We start from the raw sequence: 15680 nt of genomic DNA, 5'->3' as shown, positions 1-15680 counted from the left end.
TATATATTAATTGAATAAGAACCAGTTCATGATAAAATTTAAAAACCCTGTAATAGTTTTATGCCTCGAGGTTTTTGTCCATGGGTGTGTGGTGAGTGACTAATGCAGGTAACTTTTCTTATGTGGATTCTCTCTTCACTTTATCTGAAAAGTTTTATATTGAATCAAATATATTTCAAATTTGTTCGGTTAATCCTACAACAACATTATTTGCGCCCTACTTCATGGTCATTCCGTATCTACCTTGTATTCTCGTATTCCTTTGAAAGAACATGATCTTTATTACCTGCACTCCTAAGTAAATCCCTAGTTATGGAATCATAAAACTCACCATTGTTTTGAAGGTGGTTGTCAATTTGGTGCGAAGCTTGGATTCAATATGGGCACCAGCTGCACGTGCAATGGTTATATGGATGTTGGGTGAGTACAACAACATTGGCAGCCATATTTCAAAGATGGTGCCAACAGTTTACAAGTATCTTGCTTGGCGTTTTAAGTTGGAAGAGGTTGAATCAAAGCTCCAGATTATTAATTCTTGCATTAAGGTAGTTAACAATAGTAGTTCTTTTATTTTTTCTTGATCTTGTTGCAAGTAACCTGTGTACGAGTGAGATATAAGTGAAGCTCCTTCATTTGTTGAAGAAATATATTCTTAGTTGCTCTTTGGTTTAATGAAAGATAACCATAGTTGACATAATTTGAAAGGCTCAGCAATTTTTCTTGGATAAGCACCATATTACTTAAATCAGGCAAGGTAAACTTCAGAAATGATTTTCTTCACCTAACAAAATATTGAAATGCTTGTATCTGTTATTTTCTTATATTCATCTTTATACTTTGTTGGAAACAGTGGATTATGATTGCTCAGGTTCTAAAATTGACGAATTGTGGTGCATATCACTGAATTTTCATGATTCATTAATAACTGTTCTGTCACTTTTTCCTAGGTCATATTACATGCCAAAGGAGAAGATATAACTGCTCTAAGAAGCACTGTAGAATATATACTGGAGCTATCCAAATTTGACTTGAATTATGATGTTCGAGATCGTGCTCGTGTTGTGAAGAGATTTCTATCATCCAGTATGGGATTTCCTAATATGGAAGAAGTAAAGGAGCAGAGGTTTCAATTTATCGCTGAATGCGTGTTTGGGAGACAAACAAAACTGCTTTATCCAGAACCATTAAACTATCGATTTTATCTTCCTGGGTCTCTTTCACAGATTGTCCTGCATGCAGCTCCAGGATATGAACCTCTCCCCAAGCCATGTAGTTTAATGGATAATGAGGTGCAAGGAACAAACACCACAGGAATGGGTACTGCTGGTATTGAACCCAATGATATCGATAATTCTGATACTGAATTAGGGTCTCTAGATGAAGAAAACACATCTGATTACAGTTCTCAAGTTTCTGTCCCTTATTCAAGCGATGGTGATGGTAACTATGATAATGCATCTGTTGGCAATGGTAACGAAGAAACTGACCCGCTAATTCATATTTCTGATGGTGCTATAACTAGTAGAGATCAGATTGAGGGCTCGGAAAAGATTCATGCATCTGGCTTGAGTGACTTTGGTGAATTAATGTCCAAAAGGGATCTTGAATCATGGTTGAATGAAAAGCCTAGTTTGAGCCAGAACGAGAAGCCTAATCTAAGTCTGGTTCAGAGATCATTTGCTAGAATCTCAATCAAGGATATCGGTCACCTGATCAAACCCAAGACATACACACTTCTAGATCCTGCTAATGGAAGTGGGTTAAGTGTGGATTACGTATTTTCATCTGAGGTGTCAAGTACATCTCCACAACTTGTATGTTTGCAGGTCTCCTTCAGGAACTATTCAACAGAACCTATGTCAAATATATTACTTTCTGAAGAGGAATCTGATAAAAGTCTAGATTCTTCAGACCCCTCAATGTCTGAAAGTGAAAGGTGGTTTGAACCAGTCCTTTAATTTTAACTAGCATTTTACCTTATTTGATTGTTTTGTGGTCTGCTGTTAAGCTGTTTGTGTTTGATGTGAACATATTTCCCAGTCATGGGAAGCAAAGATGAATTCCCGTGAAAAAATTCTGTAAAGAGCCCGATCCACAAACCCCCTGTATTTTATTGAGAAAGCACAAATCGATGTTCAAGTACCCACCCGTGGATCTTTCCTGTTCTTGATTATCACAATCCATAATTCGTAGGAGTTTCCACTGTCCCTTTCCGCTGTTATCCTGATCTATCCTTCTATGGTCATGTCTCAATATCACCAGATCTTTTTTTATAATTTCTTGCTATCTTCTCTCTTTCATTTAACTGGAGATGCATACTCTAAATGCCGACATAATTTGATTCTATGTCTGCATTTGCAGGACTTTGCTCTTAAACACATGTTTCTAATTGGTTTAGATTAATGTCATTTACCTTTAATTTTTGCATTAAGTATCACATCTTTGCCTATTTTCACTTCTCATGTTGTATTGGTCTCTACTGCAATTATTTAGTTGTTAATCTTAATCTACAGATCCTTAGGGTCTCGTGTTGAAGTACCAACTCTGCTCCCTATGGAAGAAATAGTTACTCTTGAACCCAGTCAGACAACAAACAGAGCCCTCCAGGTTTGCTTCAGACATCACCTGGTGCCTGTGAAGTTGGTTTTATTGTGCAATGGTGAAAAGCACCTGGTGAAGTTACGACCAAATATTGGTAACTTCATTAAACCTCTTCCAATGGACATTGAAGCTTTTTTAATCAAGGAATCACAACTTCGTGGGATGTTCGAATACATTAAAGGGTTGGTTCCTTGAACATTTAATTATCTTTATGGAATTCTTGGTCTTTCTTTCCTGTTCGTTTTTTTCCGCTCCTCAAGATTTCATTATAGAATTCCTATTTAGAGAGGGGAGGGCGGTTGTAGATTTTATATTACATATCTATACGGATAACTAGAGCACGAAAATAACGTTACAAGAGAGTAACCTGCATCACCTCTCTTGTGCATTTTTTTTTACTTTGAGTTTTTCCTTTTTTGGAAAACCACTTAGCTACAACTTGGAGTTATGCTAGACCCCGACTTGTAAATCTAACTGAAGCACAAGAACATAGAGGGTGATTGGTCTTAGCTCTGGAAAATAATATAAGTTCCATTGTTCGAAATTAGACCACTTGTGTGACAATACATGCTAAAAAAATGAGAACACAGATGAGTCAAGCCCATGCGAATAGGCACAACAATTTTGAGAAGAGCAAAAACAATTCTCTGTAACTACAGGAATTGGATTTCCAAGACTGATATGCTTCAGGGTTAGATCTATCTCTATGGTAGATTTTAGCCCATGATGTATGGCCCCTTTACAGTTATCAAACAATCTGCAAACACATTAAAGTAATGAGGGTTCATGTAGGTCATGGACCAAACATGAGGGTCTAGCCCAATATTCTAGCCTTTTAAGTGGGGATCTTCTCAAGGATAGTAACAATAGCTCAGGTGCTTGGTAAATCGTGGGAATCATAATATTCTCCACCTCTTTAGAAACTGAAACCTATGGTGAACCATTGCCCTCATTGAAGTAATGAGGGCTCATGTAGGTCATGAACCCAACATGAGAGTCTAGCCCAAAATACAAGCCTTTTAAGTGGGGGTCTTCTCAAGGCTAGTAACCATAGCCCAAGTGCTTGATAAATCATGGGATTCATAATATTCTCCGCCTCTTGAGAAACTGAAACCTACAGCAAATCATTGTGGACTATTTTCTTTAATTTATTGATATTTTGTACATGTCTTAATTCAGCTGATAATGTGAATATGAATCACATTGTCAACAGCATATGATGGTAATAATTTAGGTTGTCTGTTCCACTACATCAAGTCTCAATGAGTGTGCTATTGCTGGGATCAAAAACCAACCGGATGACTATGGGAGATTTTGAAACCTATTAACCATCCTATAATTTCTTAATAAAAAATATTGGATCTTAGTGCCTCATGTTGAAGGAAAGGCATGGTGTCTGGTGTATGCTAAAATCTAACATGCGGAGATTGGATTACACATGCTTTCAAGTTGAATCTAGAAAACTGGTGTCATTGGACTTGAGATTATTTGCTCAAATTGCTAAAAGAAGCTGATATCGATATATCTTCTAGGTTTGTCATGTGATTATGTTTACGAGGATGAGGTAACAATTACCCTCATTTGGAGTCAAGTCTTTGCGCCTGGAATGTTGCCATCATAGATATATAAGCTCTGAGTGCATTTTTGCCATCAAATATAGTTTTTATGAGTTTTGATTGTCACTCATCAGATATGTGTGAAATCGAACAGAGAGAGATGGAGGGATCGGTGGAAACATGCACCGTAATTCTTATTCTCAAAGTGATTAGGTTACAATGTTTAAATAAAGAAACAAAGCGATAAGATAAACCAATCCTAGGAATTTAAAATATAAAATACAAAGATAACATAATCAAAGATCCTATGAACTAATAAAAGATAAGATGAGATATGTTGGTTAAGATGAGATATTTTGTTCAACACTCCCCCTCAAGGTGGGTCATATAGATTTATCATTCCCAGCTTGGAAGATAATTCAGCAAATGTGGGACGGAACATAGCCTTTGTCAGTATGTCAGCTAGTTGAAGTTGAGAAGGAACGTAGGTGACAGTAATAATCCCATCTTCAATTTTTTCGCTAATGAAGTGACGGTCTACCTCAACATGTTTCGTCCTATCATGGTGTACCGGATTCTTGGATATGCTGATGGCTGCTTGATTGTCACATAACACTTCAACTGGGGAATTTTCTTCCACTTTTAACTCTGTTAACAATCTTCTGAGCCACATCCCCTCACATATCCCATGGGCCAATGCCCGAAATTCAGCTTCAGCACTACTGCGGGCAACGACAGGTTGTTTCTTACTTCTCCACGTTACAAGGTTTCCCCATACAAATGTACAATATCCTGACGTCGAACGTCGGTCTGTAGTGGATCCAGCCCAATCAGCATCGCTGTATACCCTAGTTCTTCGGTCGGTAGTCTTGCTAAATAGGATTCCTTTACCAGCGGACCCTTTGAGGTACCTCAATACTCGATATGCAGCAGCCATATGTTCCTCGGTTGGTTTGTTCATGAATTGACTGATAACACTAACCACAAATCCAATATTTGGTCGTGTATGTGCCAGATATATTAATTTTCCCACTAGTCTTTGATATCTTCCTTTGTCTATTAAGAGATCGTCCCCTTTGTCACCAAGTTTGACATTTGGATCCATCAGAGTGTCTGTAGGCTTACACCCTAACATTCCTGATTCTTTCAGAAGATCAGTAACATATTTGCTTTGAGAAATAAATATTCCATCAGAAGATCTGGCTACTTCCATCCCTAGAAAGTATTTGAGATGTCCGAGGTCTTTCATCTCAAATTCCCTACTGAGGAGGAGTTTCACACGATTGATTTCTTCTTTATGATTCCCTGTTAGTACAATGTCATCCACATAAACAATAAGAATTGAACTTTTACCTTCCCCAGAGTGTTTCACAAATAAGGTGTGATCGGTCTGACATTGAGAGTAGCCATCGTTTTTTAACACTTTCATGAATCGATAAAACCAAGCTCTAGGAGATTGTTTGAGTCCATACAGGGACTTCCGCAACCTGCACACCTTGTTAACTGGTATGTGAGAATCAAAGCCAGGAGGTATTTTCATGAAGACTTCTTCCTCAAGATCACCATTAAGAAATGCATTTTTGACATCAAGTTGGTACAATGGCCAGTCAAGGTTAACAGCGAGTGATAGGAGGACTCGGACAGTGTTAAGTCTAGCAACAGGAGCAAATGTTTCTTGGTAGTCGATGCCGTATGACTGAGTATATCCCTTGGCTACAAGTCGAGCTTTTAATCGTTCTATACTCCCATCAGATTTATGTTTGACTGTGAAAATCCACTTGCACCCAACCGGTTTTTTTCCTGATGGAAGATCAGTGATGTCCCATGTGTTGTTCTTTTCTAATGCCTTTATTTCATCAAAGACAGCAATTTTCCATTTTGGATCATTTAAGGCATCTTCTATAGTGGAGGGAATCTGAACCTGATCTAGATTGGAAAGAAAGGCACAATATGCAGGTGAAAAACGCTTAAATGAGACGAAGTTGCCTATAGGATGTTGTGTGCATGATCGAGTTCCTTTTCGTAGTGCAATAGGCCTTTCATCAAAATTATCAACAAGCTCACTGTTGTTCATCACATGAGTATCAGTAAGGGTTAATTCTTGTGAGTGTGTACCTGGATTTATCATTGGGGAGATGTCATCAGCAGCCTGAATTTGTGCGGGCATTTGTATAGTCTCTTGATGATGCTTTTTACGAGAATATGTGTGAATTGGCTCATGGAGGTTAAGTTTTCTATGATCCGGAGGTGAGTCTATTGGTTGATCCGGAGGTGAGTCTATTGGTGTAGTAATAGATGTGAGATGCTCTATATGAGGGATGGATGGGAATGTGGGTTCCCAACTGCTTTGTTCATTGATGGTTGACTCCCCCTGAAAGGAACAGCCGGGGTAGAATGGCTGAGATTCAAAGAACGTGACATCCATAGAAGTGTAGTATTGTTTCGTCGCGGGTGAATAGCATTTGTACCCTTTCTGGCGTGGAGAATAGCCAAGAAAGATGCATTTGCTAGCACGAGGTTCAAGTTTATTACGGTGATGTGAGTGTATGTGGACAAAGGACGAACAACCAAACACTGTAAGAGGAATATCATGGATTAAATGAGGAGAAGGATAAGTTTCTAGGAGGGTCTGGATGGGAGTTTTAAATTGCAGTATCCTTGAGGGCATTCTATTTATGAGATAAGTGGCAGTTAATATCGCATCACCCCAATGGTAATTAGGAACATTTGAGGTAAAGAGTAATGCACGAGCAACCTCAAGAAGATGGCGATTTTTCCGCTCAGAGACTCCGTTTTGTTGAGGGGTATACACACACGAGCTTTGGTGAATAATCCCATGTGATTGCAGATAACTCCCCAGCACAGAGTTGAAATAATCACGGGCCCTATCAGTGCGTAGCACACGAATATGAGACGAAAATTGGGTTTTGATCATTGAATGGAAATGTTTAAAGATCTGAGTACTTTCGGATTTATTTTTCATGAGGAAGACCCACGATAGTCGTGTGTGATCATCAATAAATAAGATAAACCAACGAGTCCCGTTAAGGTTGGGGTTGTTGGATGGCCCCCAAATATCACTATGGATAAGAGAGAATGGCGAAGATGGTTTATAACAATTGGGTCTAAAAGTTGTGCGAGTGTGTTTTGAAAACTGACATATATCACAATTAAATGGAATCGACATTTTATTACGAAATAAATCCGGAAACAATTTCTGAAGATACAATGGATTTGGATGACCTAAACGGTAGTGCCATAAAACAATATCCTTGATCTTATTAGAACTTAAAGCAGAAACAGAAACAGAGTGAGGTACTGATTGTGAGGCAGATGGTTGGTCCGAGGCCGCATCAGTCTTGAGAATGTACAATCCCCCAGAAAGTTCAGCACTGCCAATCGTCTTCCCCGATGCCACATCCTGGAACACACAAGAATTACCCAAAAACTTAGTCAGACAGCCAAGCTCATGATTCAATTTACTAACAGACAGTAAATTACAAGCAAGATCGGGTACAAACAAAACTGAATGAAGACATATATCCTTAGTTAATTGAATGGAGCCACAACCAGTCACGGTGGATAGAGAACCATTGGCTATTCGTACTGTGTTAGGGGCGTTGCACTGCTGGAAATTATGAAAGTAGTTGAGGCACCCAGTCATATGGTCAGATGCGCCCGAGTCAATTATCCAACAGGATGACATATCATGCTGTGAAGATGTAAATGAGGCAATACCTGAATGGGCCATATTACCAGTGCTGCTGAGAGACGGAATGGGTGTGTTAGAAGGCTGTCCAAACAACTTCTGGAGAGCATCAAGTTGCTCCTTCGTGAAGGGTTGTTGCTCTGAAGTTGGAGGATCAACAGCAGCTGTGTTCGCACGTCGTTCTCTTGCTGGTTTCCAATCGGCAGGCTTCCCATGAATTTTCCAGCATGTATCCAGTGTATGTGTAGATTTTCGGCATTTTGGACACCATGGACGACTTTGCTTGGACTGGCCATTGCCGGGTGAATTTGGAATCATGCGCATACCACCAGTAGAGTCATCGCTTGGTGGAGGGAAGCGATGTTGGGCAGCCAGGGCAGATGCGTCCACAGAGGAAGGAAAATCTGCCGTTGTCAACATAATCTTCCGACGGCTCTCTTCATGCCGAACAACAGAAAAAACACCTCGAAGGCTTGGTAAAGGTTTAGTGCCCAGAATTCTCCCCCGTACGTCGTCGAGTGATGGGTTGAGGCCAGACAGAAATCTGAATATCCGCCGCTGCTCAACAACACCACGAAATCGGTCACCATCTGCTGGACACTCCCACTCATGTACTTCGAAGAGATCTAATTGCTGCCATAGACGAGTAAGAGTGTTGAAGAAATCAGTGACCGAAGACTCGCCTTGGCGGAGATCTTGCAACCGGCATTCAATAGCAAATAATTCGGAGGTATTATCTTTGCTGGAGTATGTATCTCTTGCAGCGTCCCAAATTTCCTTGGCACTGCTATAGAGGAGGAAATTCTCTCCTATCTCGGTTGTCATGGAATTTATTAACCATGACATAACCATGCAATTCTCTGAATTCCACGTCCGAGATTTCGGATCCTCAGAGGCTGGACATAGTGCTTCACCGGACAGGAAACCATCTTTCCCACGGCCACAGATAAAGAGTCTGACAGATTGAGACCACTGTAAATAGTTCTTGCCATTCAATCGATGACAAGTGATTGGTACCGACGGAAAATCAATTGCCGAGGGATTGGATTCTGGTGGCAGGGATATTTTTGGAGTTGCCATGCCGTGTTTGGTCATCTATAATCCGATGGCTCTGATACCATGAAATCGAACAGAGAGAGATGGAGGGATCGGTGGAAACATGCACCGTAATTCTTATTCTCAAAGTGATTAGGTTACAATGTTTAAATAAAGAAACAAAGCGATAAGATAAACCAATCCTAGGAATTTAAAATATAAAATACAAAGATAACATAATCAAAGATCCTATGAACTAATAAAAGATAAGATGAGATATGTTGGTTAAGATGAGATATTTTGTTCAACAATGTGTAATGTTATCTCAAGGGGAGAATATTAAAATAACTATTTTTGGTCTTTTTTGGTGTCTTATAATCTAAGATATAGTGTTTGGTTCATCAAAATTATGATTAATGTATTTCAGATGCTTCAGTTGGGATACTGTAATCTAAATGATTGCTGGAAAATCTTAATAGAAGTTGCTTATAGTTTTTAGCTGTATGTTGCTTATTTTAGTGAGAAGCAAGCAAAATCTGTTGACCAAAACATTTATCGATGCTTTCATTCAATTAGAAATTGAAAAGCTCGAACATTTTGATATCGCCGTACAAAAAAGAACCTGTTAAACAAAAGATGTTCCTAAAGTGCTTGAGATCCTTCAAGGAGTTATGGACTGCCTCCGTATAGAAGATTTAGGCATCATCTTTGGTTGGTCTTGGGGGCCTAACTTTATGCCAAAAGGCAACAAAGTTATTATCCTATTTCCACCTGCATCATGTATGAAAGCCTATGTAGTTGTATTGATGAACAATGTCAAACATGCTCTATTAGTTAATTATTTGATGTATTTTGTTGTTGTTGGATGTCTGCTGGCATACCGATGTTAATTTCCAAAATGTCAGCATTGGCCTTTGTTCAGCTTGTGGCTATTACTATGAGTCTATGGTTTTAACACAATGGGCTGTTTTTTATGCTCTGGTATATGATGGAGATAGATTGCTGCGCCAGTAAGGCTTTGAGAGAAGAAGATATTGTGTTGCAAAACTCTAATGTGGGATAACATCCTTACAATTAAACCATTCCTGGAGATTTTTCTGAACATTGTAAATGACGACAGTTTTAGTGTCATGAAAAAATTTGTTTTTAGCAATAAAATAATAATCAAAGATTTGTTTTAAGATTGTAGATGACACATCTTGATATTATCAAAAAGTCGGTTTTTAGTTGGCTTATTTTGTGTTGTCTTTAGGTTCAAGTAATAGTTTTTGGTTCACTTATTTCTTGTTGTCTTTAAGGTTTTAGTGGCCAGTGTATCCAAGAAATTGATAAGTTTCTTGTGAGGTAATAGTTAGTCAAGCTTGTCAATGAGTTACAGGTTTACCATTTACCAGTAAAGAAGTGAAAGTGTTTTGTCTATTTTTATTACCTGAATTTAGTGCTGAGGACCTCCCTTCCTGAAGTTGTGTTCTTCAAAATTGAGAAAGTTCCTTCTGATTTCATCTCCTGTCTGTTATGACTGGAAGTTGGCTTTCAGAATCTGAAAGGGAAATTCTTCTCCTAGATTTACGTAAATAAGCACCTTAAATCCATTTTACAAGAATAGCGTAGTAAATTTATGTAACATAACTATTTTGCATTATTTTTTTCCTTTGGTGCTGTCTCTCCAAGAGTTTTCTCACTTGCAGCCTTAGATATTGGGAACTAGGTTGTACAGGGAGTAACTTTTACATGATGGAACTTAGAATTGTTGAATCAATCTTACAATTGTGCAGTAATCTCCCATTTCTCTTTTTATTCTGTATGCTACAGGTGTAACTTCGCCGATCACATTGGCCAGCTGAATGACAAAGATGATCCCTCATTTATGAAAGACAAAGTTCTTACCGTATGTGAAAAAATAGCTTTTAAGATGCTTAGCAATGCAAATTTATTTCTTGTAACCGTGGACATGCCAGTTGCCACTAACCTCGATGACTTGTCTGGTTTATGCTTACGGTTTAGTGGCGAGATCCTAAGCAACTTGATTCCCTGTTTAATCACACTCACCATCAAAGGTACTTGCTCTGAACCACTTGAAGTGTCAGTGAAAATAAACTGTGAAGAAACTGTATTTGGTTTAAATCTTCTAAACAGGATTGTAAATTTCTTAGCTGAACCCACTTCGTGAAGATTTCTTGCGGAGAAAGTTTATTGTAGTAAGCCATGGATGTTTGTCCTCAAAATTTTTTCTTTCTATAGTTTGTTTTTCTTTTTGTAATGCTGATGGTGTTCTTCAACATTAGTTCAGTTTTGTGTGAAATTTTGCAGAAAATTCTTTTGTGATAACCGTTATAGCGCAATCTCAAATCACGACTGGAGTTTGTCTCCCTCAATGGCATATAGTTTTTTTTTGTTTTTCCATTTGTCACCCATTTTATTTTTATGAGAAATAGGATGAAGGAAAAAACATCATTTTACTCCTTGACGGTTTGCTATTCTTTAAATCCATTTTTATTTTTCATTTTTATGTAGTGCCTATGTCAGAGAATTGAACTTGTTGGAGCTCATTGCCTCCTCTCAAAAAAACCAAATGTTTTTTGCCACAAAAATTTTCATTACGAAATGACACTTAAAAAGAATTTTGAATATTTCATTGTCTTAATTTGTTGGATGTTTATATCTTAATTTACAGATATATGCGTGCAAACATACGTACACATAAACATACATAATATAATATAATATAATGTATATTCATATTTAAACTTCTGAGAAGTTATACATGATGTGATAATTTGCTATACTGGGAGCAAGTAGCGGAATTCAGAGACATAAGGTTGAATTTCTGCTAGTTTTTGTGTTGGGGATTGCGTTTCTCCATCTAGACTCTCCATTATCTGTCGTTTCAATGAGCTTGTCTGCGGTAGTTGGCTGTAGATCCATTCTAGAAGTGATTCCATGTCATCAGCAAAGTCTTTCATTTGCCAGTGCAAGAGCTTTGGCACTGAAATCTTTTTCTTGCTTGTAATTCCAACTGAAGCCTCCAAATACTCTATTTTTGCTTTCTCTAGCTCATTCATGACTTCGTCTGGTGTATAAAACCTTAACTGCAAACCTAAATGTTAGTTGTATGGTTATGGTTACTGAAACTTGGTAAATGCGATAACTTAATGCTGTGATATTGGGCTTACTGCTGGCGATGACCAGCTGCCTCGGCAGAGAGCAAATGTGATGTTAGGTTCTGGGTAAGCAAGGCCACAGGCATGCCTTAGAAGCATTGCTTTCTCATCTGTTAGCTCCTGAAGTACAATACGATTGTCATATGAACTGAGATCTTGTCTCCGATATTGATTGGATTGTTCAAAGACTGAGCTGAAATTTAGTTTTCGTTATCTTTACTTTACTCACATGTTTGGTGGTTTCTGCTTGCCGCCGGAGGATGAAATGTTCAATAGTGAAAGCATGAAGTATCAAACCACCGACGTTAATTGCAGCCTGATGAGAACATATCATCACCATATTGATCTTGCAAAAATAATTTTGAAGATTCCATCTAAATTCGACATGTTAATGCAATTTTTTATACTTGAGTTTGTGTATATGGGTCACTATAGATTCAAACCTACCACCTAGACTTTTCTGCTCTATCGGCCGTCTTCAATAACTGAATACCAGTGGAACAAGAAGCCAAATCTTGGCTGATTTACCTCATTTATCAGTGCTAGTAGCTTCTCCTGTGTTGAAGGAAGTCCGTGTTGCAAAAATGCCTGAAACAGGGTAAAAAAATCATTTAGAAAGTTGCGGTTCGTTGACATAGAGAAAAAAATGACTTAAAATGTGTCGCAGTACTACATGCATTACGCAGACGTTATAAACATTAATCCAGAATGCCAGCTTCTGCTTGTGGGTTAAGTAAGTTATGTTTACTTTGCCGAGTTTTTGCATCAAAATCCTGCAAAGGTAAACGCTTAGAAAGGCTCTTTGATAAGCGATTTGTTGATTACAGGTACTTACCTGAGTCTTCTCATGGCTGGAAGACATTCAGAAAGTCGACTTGAATCCACTGAACGTTTTGTGATTTGAATGAAATTCTTATATGGTCCAACATCTCTGATTATGAAATCAGGTTCATGCAATACCTCATAAGGATCAAGATGAGATACATTGGGGCTGAATGGAAACACGTTTGTGCTGCAGCTGAATGTGGCTTTTGACACCAGCGCTTTCGAGTTTACACAGGTCACAGAATTCTTTGGAAGGTTAGCTGATCCTTTTCTCCTAAATGTTGCTTTATTTAGATTGAGAAATATTCCTATCAAACACTTGACCAGTTCTACTGATAGCTTATTTGGGTTTTCAATTTCACTCTCCGTGTCTTGTCGATTATTCACTGTACGACTTTTTGAGTGTGCTGAATTCCCATATTCCTCCTCTGTTGCTGCAACAGCTAAAATACCAAACATTTTTTCAAAATTATGTCTATAAACACTTGTTTTGAACAAAATGATGAAGTATCAATTTTTTCACCGTTCGTTCCTCGGAAAGTTAAACTTTGAAGTTCCGTAGAGGAACCTAAAGATACTCTTCTGTCTCTTGCAGTTCTGTTTCTTCTATAATCATTATGTGATGTTGCTATGGTTTCACAATTCCTGTTATCTATCTGGTTCGGTCTTCTAGAAGGCAACTTCTTTAATTGTCGTTGCTCGGGTTGCGGCTGTAATTCTTTTAACTTCAGTACTTGCCGTTTTTTGATCTGCACCTTCTCATGGAAGATATCCAACTTGAGTTCACTAATCTTTCTTTCGAGCCAAACGATCTCTTCTTCTACTACTCCTAGTTCTGTCAGCAGAACTTGAACCTGCATGGACTCGATGTTAAGTGCATTAGACATGGCATCCTATTGATTGATATTACAAAATATATTTTGGTCATTGTTTTCCAATAATTGTTACTTTATTTACTACTCATCATGAAGCACAAGTTTTTCACTATCACAATTACATGATAATATTGCTTTCTAGATTTTCTACGTCAAGATGATGTTAACTTTATATTTTAAGTAAATATAAATGAACTTTTTCGTATGTTATAATTCTTTAAAAAAAAAAATAAATTCGGAAAGATATTTATCATCTACAAACATGAAACACAAATAACGCCCTACTTAATTTTGTTAAAAAAAAAAGGAGGAAGCATTACTTGGTTTCTTTAAATGGAATAAAATAAAATAATATATTTTCCATTTATTTTATATTGCATGATAAACTCATTAGCAGTTTTTTTTATTGCACTAAAGGGCGAAAATATAAATTTAAAAATGGAGAGGCAAGTATGATAGACAAGGGTTTAATTAAAGAGTGGGTCTCTTGTGAGACGGGCTCACAAATCTTTATCTGTGAGACGGTTTTACGAATCTTTATCTGTGAGACGGGTCAATCTTACCGATATTCACAATAAAAAGTAATATTCTTAACATAAAAAGTACTACTTTTTCATTGATGACCCAAATAAGAGATTTGTTTCACAAAATACGATCCGTGAGATCGTCTCACACAAGTTTTTGTTTTAATTAAATTAGTGGATATAATGACGATAGCTTGATTTAATTATAACAAAATCTTCTTTCATCGGAAACAAAATAATGGATATAATTAAATTAATGAAGGAACCTGGAAGGGGAGTAGTGAGGATTGGCTGGAGCATGATTCACACCAGGCAATTGTTCCTTGCATCGCGCATTGCAAAACCCTGTTCAGTTGCAACTCTCCATCCAACTCTTGGTGCAATTTCTCCACCTGCCATAGTTGAGAGAATCATAACCATTTGACTTGTAAAATTGGTAGATTTAGGTGACGTCGGGGGAGAAAATGAAGAATGTATAGATCGAGGATAATAAATTGAAAGATATGTAGATAAAAAGAATAACTTTTTACTCCAATTATTGTAGAATTCAAACTACAATTGTTTTATCCTCCACATTAAATCGTATTTGGTGACAAGTCATCGTATTAAATACCTTTGACTAAAAAAAACAAAAAATAATTTAATCTCGGTTTAAAAGGAAAGGATATAAATAATTGCTTTGTGAATGATATGTTTTTGCTCGTTCGTTATTCAATGACCAAAAAAGTACTTTTGGTTCTCTTTAGTTTTTTAGTGCTCTTAATTAACTCCGAAATTGAATCGAATTGTACGTTTAAAAGTACAAAAACAACTGATCTTTAATTTGATTATCCCAGAACAATAACACACACATATATAAGTATATATATAAGATTACTTATGCATGTATAACACATACTAATATCCATAGCTACATATAAACGAAGAAGCTAATAAAGAAAACTTCAACATAGATAGTTCAAGATTTCACCACCTTACATATTCGTACCTTTTTCTATTCACGATTACAAAAAAATGCTGAGATTAAATACTGTTATTTTTGTACATATAATCTCGTATCATCCATGGATATTCCGAGCTTCATAACGAATTCAAGAAAAACGATAAAAAAAGAAGAAGAGAGAGAAGTGAAAACCCCACCTCCTCTTGGAGTTGGTGCTTTGTTTGTTTATCTTCACCAGGCTGCATCAAAAAGTCTTCGAATTTCATAATTGGAAGTACTCCAAACTCAACCCTTGTGAATTCGTGGAAACCCACATCAAGATCAGCTCCGTAGAGTTTTTTTTGGTTTTAATATATGTGTGTATATGTGTGTGTATATGTGTGTGTATGTATGTATTGAACGTGAGTTCATTCACCTTTAAATTGAACACAAATGAATGAATGACCAAGAA

The 15680-nt window shown here is 37.3% G+C and overlaps 2 protein-coding genes and 1 long non-coding RNA gene across 6 annotated transcripts in view; 2 read left to right on the top strand and 1 right to left on the bottom strand.

The window, feature by feature from the left end:
• Positions 1–11141, top strand: part of LOC140982703 (AP3-complex subunit beta-A) — an 18340-nt gene extending 7199 nt beyond the window's left edge. Inside the window, exons 8-11 of the mRNA XM_073449359.1 lie at positions 345–545; positions 948–1936; positions 2514–2783; positions 10714–11141. Of these exons, the coding sequence (XP_073305460.1) occupies positions 345–545; positions 948–1936; positions 2514–2783; positions 10714–11071 (1818 nt within the window). The 3' untranslated portion in view covers positions 11072–11141. The remainder of the gene's footprint in view (positions 1–344; positions 546–947; positions 1937–2513; positions 2784–10713) is intronic.
• A 167-nt stretch (positions 11142–11308) lies between these two features.
• Positions 11309–15616, bottom strand: LOC140982704 (uncharacterized). 3 transcript variants are annotated; one of them, XM_073449360.1, is made up of 9 exons: positions 15427–15616; positions 14553–14678; positions 13411–13741; positions 12898–13330; positions 12736–12835; positions 12591–12650; positions 12292–12378; positions 12075–12182; positions 11309–11990 (listed from the first exon to the last, which is right to left on the bottom strand). In XM_073449360.1, exons 1-9 carry the CDS (start codon positions 15493–15495, stop codon positions 11682–11684), a joined length of 1623 nt encoding a protein of 540 aa, XP_073305461.1. In that variant the 5' UTR covers positions 15496–15616; the 3' UTR covers positions 11309–11681. The 3 variants fall into 3 exon arrangements, with proteins under 3 accessions (XP_073305461.1, XP_073305462.1, XP_073305464.1); XM_073449361.1 differs by having other exon boundaries at positions 12898–13321; XM_073449363.1 differs by having other exon boundaries at positions 11831–11998.
• Positions 12513–14772, top strand: LOC140982705 (uncharacterized). Of its 2 annotated transcripts, none has more exons than XR_012176341.1 (3): positions 12513–12795; positions 12890–13142; positions 14549–14772. It is a non-coding gene; the product is annotated as an uncharacterized lncRNA (long non-coding RNA). The 2 variants fall into 2 exon arrangements; XR_012176342.1 differs by lacking the exon at positions 14549–14772 and adding an exon at positions 13483–13616.
• Positions 15617–15680: the final 64 nt, after the last annotated feature.

The sequence above is a fragment of the Primulina huaijiensis genome, chromosome 8 (genome assembly GCF_012295235.1).
Source record: "Primulina huaijiensis isolate GDHJ02 chromosome 8, ASM1229523v2, whole genome shotgun sequence".
NCBI lineage: Eukaryota > Viridiplantae > Streptophyta > Magnoliopsida > Lamiales > Gesneriaceae > Primulina > Primulina huaijiensis.
Note: the sequence above shows the minus strand (reverse complement) of the source record. Positions and strands in the feature narration are given on the sequence as shown.